The sequence below is a fragment of the Mesitornis unicolor genome, unplaced genomic scaffold (genome assembly GCF_000695765.1).
Source record: "Mesitornis unicolor isolate BGI_N332 unplaced genomic scaffold, ASM69576v1 scaffold41319, whole genome shotgun sequence".
Taxonomy (NCBI): domain Eukaryota; kingdom Metazoa; phylum Chordata; class Aves; order Mesitornithiformes; family Mesitornithidae; genus Mesitornis; species Mesitornis unicolor.
Genome location: NW_010205971.1, coordinates 7,960 through 15,903, shown reverse-complemented (window position 1 = coordinate 15,903; position 7,944 = coordinate 7,960). Strand labels below are relative to the sequence as shown.

Genomic DNA, 7,944 nt, shown 5'->3' with positions numbered 1-7,944 from the left:
TGTTAGTCTGCTTTCATTTGGGTGGTTCTTAGCATAACCTGACTCAGTTGAGTTTTTTAAGGATCCTTCCTGCTAAACTTCTTTAGAGGACCTTATTTTCTTCAGAAGTGTTTGTTTATATACAGACTGTCCTGGTCTCTATTTTGTTCTACACGTAGTTTTTGCCTATTCTGTGAGAAAATGATGGTTGTTTCCTTTTCTTGCAAGTTCCTTTGCACAGAGCAATGGATGATGAGGGGAAAAACACTGTTTCTGCAGAAGTATCTGATATGTTGGAATCGGCTTCTTTTCTGAACACAGTAGGTAAATCCTCACCTGTGGAGTCAACAGTATTGCCTAATACAGAGGAACAGCAGGTGTGGATTGGTTTTGTAATACATCTTCTGATTATGCTTAATAAAAGCTTTAATTCTGGCAAATATTTCTTTGTTAAGAACCGCTGTATTCCCCTGCACCCAAGATGCGTTTGATTCTTCTACTTGGTGCTTACAAATAGTGTCAGTGCTAAATGCAGATGGTCAGTGCTAAGGTTTTGAAAATAAAGGGCTTCAGTAATTGCACTTTGAATGTAATGTGACTGTACCATTCTTTTTAGTAAGCTATAAAAGGATATAGATTTTTGTTGAAAGCTTGTTAGGTGCTTGGAAATAAAAAAGTCTATAATACTGTGCTGCAGTATACTTTTGGAGATAGTACAGGCATCTCTGATTTTTAGAATGGTAGGTTTCCTGATAGACTTCCCTCAGGTGACTTAATTTTGTGTGATCAGCGGAGTGCTGGTCATGGGAGGGCTGTGGAGAGCTCTGGTAAATCCATCTTCTGAATGCACAAGTTGCCAAAGAGGGGACTTTGAAGCTCTGTGAGAAAGGAAGGAGTGCTGGAATCCCTCTAAATATCTCCCTGCTATTATTGTTTCACCTGGATGGGGAGACCTTTGTATACTCGTGCAGGGTGAAAAAGCCCATCTTAGTAACTGAGAGCAGTTTCATGGTTCTCACTGTGAGGAAGATGATGGGCTAGTGCCTGGATGGGGGTAATGAAGTGGTCTTTTGGGGCTAAGAATGTGTCAATCTATTTACTGAACATGCTCCATGTGAAAAAAAAGTGCAGTACTACGGATCAGCTGTTAGAAAATACAGCTTGAAGTCAATACAGAGGGAGACCAGAAGGTGGAAGCAGTGCAGTTTGTTTCCAATAGTGTGCTGGTTTAAAATAAAAATCTTGGCTTTGTCAGAAAAAAAAACCACTAATAGTGGTTGGAGGAAGAGGACAAAAAAGGGTTACTTAAGGACATTAGAAGGTGAAGAAGCAACTTGCAGCTTAGGGTCTGAACTTCACAAGGAAGGAGAAAGTGAGGCAGTAAGACAGTATAGGAAATTCTGTATCAGAGTTGTATGCTGGTATGATTTGGGGGATGTTCTATTTAAAAAGTGGCCACTGTAACTATTTTTTTCTTTATGAATAGATATATCAACCTTTGAAAGTCTTCTTGAGAGTGAGACCCTTTTCTGTAGCAGAGCTTGAAAACCATGAATCTCAGGTTAGTTGTAGAATTAAGAAATAAGTTTTTATTCTCCTCAAAGAATGCCTAGTATTGTAAGCCAGGACTTTCTTTATAAAAATCATGTACTACTTCCAAATAGAATTAGTGGACACCTGGATAAATGTGTGTGTGTTTTAAATTATTTTTTTTAGAATCAGAACTCTTACTGATTTCCCTACTACAGACATGCACTCCTGTAGCTCTTTGAAACTACACTGGATATCTTGTTTAAAAGGTGATGTCGCTGTTGACCGTGCAGTGCTCAAGAAACAAAGAATTTTCATGTGAGAAATTGTGCACTTCTAGAAGTAATTCAGACATCTGTCACTTGAGTTTCTTCGGAATTCCTTGCCTTTACATCCTTTTTTCCTCTCAACCATGCATTATTTTCGGGAAAACACCTTTGTTCCAAATATGTAACAAGAAAAAGAAAATAGATTCCAAGTCCTGTTTCTTATAGCTGTATAAACTGATGCTTTAAACAGAGGCAGTCAACAGGTTAACTAAATCTGTTGCTGCTCATACAGATAATGATTTATGCATGTAAAGCTTAAGAGCTCTGGATGAAATTCTGTATTCTTGAGACAAATGCCAGTGATTCTCTGGAGTCACCCATGGGAGAGCAGGAAGTTGTTTTTCCGATATGAATGATGTGCCAGAAAATTGTCCGAGTCCTGCCAGCTCACCTAGGGAAGACGATGAGAGTGACATGTTACCAGCTGGATTCTAGGTCTGCAGATCTGATTACTTCAAGGCCTCTACTCATGAGCTTCCATGTGGCTGGTGGCAGCTGTCGGCTCATGTTGCAGATGCTGGGTTCTTCTGTAGCTCTCTAGGATTTAGTACATCTGACCAGCATTCCTGTTCCTGGCAACTTGGGAAGATTGTTAAAAGAGCATAGAGGTTTAGAGCCTGGCACAGTGAGCAAGTGATTGGTCTAAGTTCAGTACCCAGGTCCTTAGAGCTTCTACACCAGTTGATAAACAGACTTGTTACTGCTCTTTCTACAAGTCTCAGTTACTTCCTATGTGCGTGCTACACGTGGATTGTTGGTCTTACCAGCTCTGGCCATTCTCTGAACATAAATGTCAGATTTAGTTACAATCAATCCCTGTGGCTGTTGCTTCAAGATACAGTTAAGCTATGCTGGTGGTTCAGTTTGGAGTTTTGATAACCTGTCTGATGTAAATCAAATTTTCCTGTGATACTGCATTCTACAACTACCTAATTAGTGAATGGTAGGTAATTGTATCTCACCTTTACTTAATTGAGAAATAGCAATCAAATGACTTGAAACTAATTCAGTTTTTTTCATTACTTGTAACACCATCCATCTACCAAAGGATAATGCTTCAGACTTATTTTACTCTATTTATACTGGTCATAGCTTGTTCCACACTGAAAATGACTGAAGTGGAAAACCTGCAGATTTCTATATAGCTTGGCTTTCATAGCCAGGATTATGCAAGCCACAGTCACAAAATATCACCAGGCTTTAGAAAGTGTTAAAAAAAAATACTTGCTGGAAGAAATCCTAGAAAAAAATTAAACCTTTTAGAAAACCCCAGACAGCTGCCTTAATTTTGTCTACACTCTGGCTTTCATATGATGTGGGTATCTCTGTTGTTGTTACATGGCAAAAGAGAGAGTATATGTAAGTTTTGCAACTCTTCGTAAACGAAAACAGTTGTTTGTGGGTTTTGGGTTTTTTCTTCTTTTTGGCTTGTGGGTTTGGGTTTGTTTTTTGATAGCTTTCTTTCTAAATAATTTTGTGTGGTGTTTTGGTTTATCTTGTGGTTTTTTTTTAAGGGTTGTGTAACTATTGAAGATTCCCAGACAGTAATTTTTAATGCTCCCAAAGAGTCTTCTGCAATGAAAAACAGTGAAAGAGGGATTGGTCATTCTGTGCACAGGTTCACTTTTTCTCAGGTAGGCAAAATTTTTTTCTAATTTTTAAGTTATAGTTTCTTTTTTTCCACTGTAATGATAAATGCAATGTGACTTTTTCTTTGAATTACATGTGGCACTTGCCTTAAAAAAACCAGACTGCTTATTATTTACTGTAAGACTGCTAAGAAAGCTGTATTACAATGGAAGTGCTTATTAGATGAGACAAAGAAGCTGTTTCTGCAGCTTTGTTCCTTTGATAAGATGCTACAGAAGCTTTTGTAGGCACAGACTTGGTGTAGTTCTGCTGTTCCTGCAGATGCCCTTATCTGGGAAGTGTTACGGGGACACGTGTTTACATGAGACTTGTGTCAGCATGTGTTTTGGGACTTACTTTTGAAAGAATAGCAGCCTAACTGCTTAAATCTGTACTAGAAGTAAGTTTCTTAACTTTGTTACCTACTGTGAGAACTCCTGTTCTTACAGTATCAAAACATAAAGAGCTCCAGGTTTTGAGTTATTTAGACTATTGTAATGCTGATCTTCTCATCAGCTGTGGCTGACGTACAGTGTGAGGAGGGAGCTGTGCATCACCAGCAGAGCTCTTCAAAGTATCCACTGAATGAATGTGCTCAGTAGTATTCTGAGCAGCTTATTTTAGGAGTAGGAAAATATTCAAAAATAAGTGCAAGCCTGAGTGCCTCTCAGAATTAAGCAGGTATTCTATAAGAGCCAAAAGGAAAATGTTGAGTTAGAAGGGGTTCAGGCAAGGCAGAAACCTAAGCTGGTATCTCCTTCTCAGCTTGCTCTGCAAAACTAGTCACTCGTAGTGCTTAATCAGTGCTTAATATTTTGAATTATTAAACTTATGTGCTATTTATTACCCTTTCCCCCCCCCCTCCATTCTCCAAGGTCTTTGGACCAGAAACTACTCAGAGTGAATTTTTTGAAGGCTCAATGAAGGAAATAGTAAGAGCGTATGTTAATGGAGTGAATGGACTGGTGTTTACTTACGGGGTTACAAATGCAGGCAAGACATTCACCATCCAAGGTATAAAATGTTTGCCAAAAAGCATATATCACAACCAAGTCAAAAGCCAATGCAAAATTTATATGAATGTCTATATTTTACCTTTTGTTTTTAAGGAACATCTAAAGATTTTGGTATTTTACCTCGCTCACTTGATGTGATTTTTAACCATATAAGGGGAAGACATTACCTGAAGATGAACTTCAAACCATATTTGAGCAATGACGTTAAAAAACTAGAGGATGCACAAGTTAAGCAAGAAGAAGCCATAAAAACTGCTATTCTTGCATCACTGAAAGAGGTCAGTGACCAAATACTTCATTGTTACTGAATGAAACTTCTTAAAAACTTCTTAACAGGCTACCTTTAATAAAAATCTGTTTCACTATTGATTCTTTAGATGTATCTAAATCTACAATATAAATACTTGGTTAACCTTGGAATAATAAGGCAGCTGGCTGGTTTTGAAACTCAGGGTAAACTGGAAGAACTTTCTGCAGCAGGCAGCACACAGTTCAAATCAAAAACCATTGCAAAGCCAAAGCCTGTATTTCTGTATAGTAGCAGTTCTGACACTGTGGTGACACTAGCCCTTGAAGAGTCTCTAAAATGTGCTACTTCTTGTTAAGTGAATCTTCTTTTGGGCCAGGTTTCCAGGCTAGATCTCTGGGCAGTTGCTCAAATTCCAGTACTGGCTCAGGCAGGATGATGGCGAGGTCTTAGCAGAGGCAGTAAAGAAGGCAGAAACGTTCCATCAAAGGTGGAAGACAGTCTTCAGGCAGATTAAGAAGTTTGCAAACATGTTATTTATCTAACTTCATAAAGAAACTTTTCTGATAGAGCAAGTCAAGTGAAATGCCACAGAATGAATTTTCTAAGAGGATTACAGTCTGCTTGAGAGGATTGTATGTATCCTTAACTCTGGTCTCTGAAGATTGTAGGTAGAATAGAGGAGTCTTTACTGTGGTAGCCTGCTGTTCTCATTATCCAGTCATTTCTGTTTGCAGCCTAAGAAATGGGTCTTAGCAGAAAATGGGCACCCTTGCGTGTGTGACTGTTCTATACCTATAAGCCTAGTTGCAAATTGTCACAAGATTGTTTGGCTTTTTGCCTTATGTTCAGGACATTTTTAACCTGAATTGTGATTCCATGCATTTAATCCCAAAATGCAGTAGACTCAGCTCTGAATGAATTCTGGGAAGTATAAAAGTAATAATTGATTGGGTTTTCATTTTGTTGTAGTCTTGAATACCAATGTTGTAAAAATACTCCAGTTAGCTCTGAAAGAATATCCTTCTATGAATCAAATTCATATGTAAAGTTCCACTCTAAATTCTATCATTAAATTTAAACTCTGCAAACTGAACTTTGTTTAGTCTGAGTCTGGTTAACTTTCAGGAAGGATCTCAGATGAAAAATCTAAAAGATGCTAAAGATTGCATATTTATTTTGTGAGGCTCTTAAAAAGCTCACTGACACTGCATGTGTGCATGTGCAGGGGGTGGAGATCTTAAAGAAAAATTGGGATCATCAGGATGATAGGTAAATATTTTTAAAATCTTTGTGGAACCCACAAGCTTGCAAGAAGGAACAAACGGGAGTTCAATGTCTAGAACAGTAGGTCAAATATCTTATTTTTAAGAACTCTCTACAAATATTCCTTTCTGTTAAATCACAGTCTGATTTTATTAATAGTTTAGTTACTGAATGTTGCAGTAGGTGATCTAGATGCTGATGCATGACAGTGAAAATCTAGCAAGACTCCATCATCAGGAAGGAAAGGTAAAAATGCATCTAGAAAACAATACATGACAGGACCTTGCTTATGTATTACAGTGCTTCCATGGTGATAGCTCAGCTATCCCCCGTACTGAAGCTGTGCTTCCTGATAGCTTGTGAATAGCATCACTGTTCAGATGCTCACTCAAGCTTGTAATCTGAGAGCAGATATGGTTTGCTAGGCTTGGTTTTGGTTTACGTGGATTTCTGTAGGCCCTTTTCCCAGGCTCAGTTTACATGTCATGCAGAAAGAGCCTGCTGTGCCTTTCATTGCGTTTGTTCCCTATACAGTACTGCTGCAAAAACTCTTGCTTGGCATGGTTTACATCCTCTCTTTCCTTCCCTTTACTTGTTCTATTCACTAGATTAAACACTAGTTTTTACTGGATTAAAAACTGCTTTACTTGCAGTCATATTCCCACCTGTCCTCATATTTGCTATTAAATGTCAACTTCTGTTGCTGGCAAACAGTGTCAGTTCCTGTTTCCACTTGTTTCCAGGCAGTCATCTTCATGTTCTTTTCTGTATTTGGTCTTATGATTTAAAGAACAGTGTAGCAACATAGGTAGTTCAGTTTTGTTGAAGTTTCTTTACAAAAACTTATCACGTGCACAAGTATTGTGGTACTGGTTTTTTTACATCGCATTACATTTTTGACATGCACAGATGTTTCATGCATGTCAGTCCCATACTCTGCTTTGGAATTCTGCTTTGTACTTTGCAAGCAGAATGAACAGGATCCATGCTTGTGGTTATACTTGTAACTACTTAAGCAATGCAAACATATAGACAGTGCAGTCTTTGCAAAATGGTCATTTATAAAATAAAAGGCAATGAAATCATATGGTACTTATTTTTAAAATGGAAAAACTGAATGTATGGCTTCATACTTCTCTGTAAAAATTCCATTTTGAATATACCAAGTGCATATGCTGATGCATATGCATCAGCAGACAATCATCATCAGCATGATGAACTTAGCACTGCATTCTAGTAGCTGGAACATTAAGGTTTACTTCTTTGAATCTGTTCCCCTCTTCTACTGTAGGACGACCCTCTATCAGGATTGGGTTTTGGGAAATCAGAGTAAATGTCCTAATGAAGATTTATATCAGTGTATAAAATATGGAGAGGGGAGGTAGTACGTGGAAATGTTGGAATCTCTAAATAGTGGGAGTTGCTACTTTGTTACATCAGTTTTCCTGGGGTAATTTGAAGCCTATGTTTTGACAAGTCTTGTCAGGTTTTTAAATAATTTTGTAGACGTAAAGAAATTCAGCAAATGTGTACTTAAAGAAACTGTGCTGTTATCTGTACAGGATTTTTAATGGCCTTTTAATTTACTCAGGATTAAACCAACATAGACTGTTGGTTTATCAGATCTTTAAGTCCCTTGTGAAGCTATCGTTTCACTCTGAGGTCTGAAAGTAAGTTTGAACAAGCAAGTAAATTAGGAGTCTCTGCTGCTTTAGTTTCAGTGTTGCTCACCACCCTGCCATCAGCTCCTGAAAGAAACTTATTTCTGCAGTTCTTTTGGTTGACTGAAGTACTGTTCAGATTTGTCCAGTAGTTCATACAGGCATTCTGGGCTGTCGCAGGCTGACAGAGGATCTTGTTTCTCCCAGTACTGTAAAGTTAATCTCCTATGTTAACAGCAATTTGCCTCCAAAATAGCTTGCTGAGAATAGCAGAGCACAATAATTCT

The 7,944-nt window shown here is 38.1% G+C and overlaps 1 protein-coding gene across 1 annotated transcript in view; it reads left to right on the top strand.

The window, feature by feature from the left end:
- Positions 1-224: 224 nt before the first annotated feature.
- The window catches only part of LOC104546256 (kinesin-like protein KIF20A), a gene marked incomplete at its 3' end in the record, with an annotated part of 15,579 nt that continues 7,859 nt past the window's right edge, over positions 225-7,944 (top strand). Inside the window, exons 1-5 of the mRNA XM_010191603.1 lie at positions 225-299; positions 1,466-1,540; positions 3,353-3,472; positions 4,343-4,481; positions 4,577-4,761. Of these exons, the coding sequence (XP_010189905.1) occupies positions 225-299; positions 1,466-1,540; positions 3,353-3,472; positions 4,343-4,481; positions 4,577-4,761 (594 nt within the window). The remainder of the gene's footprint in view (positions 300-1,465; positions 1,541-3,352; positions 3,473-4,342; positions 4,482-4,576; positions 4,762-7,944) is intronic.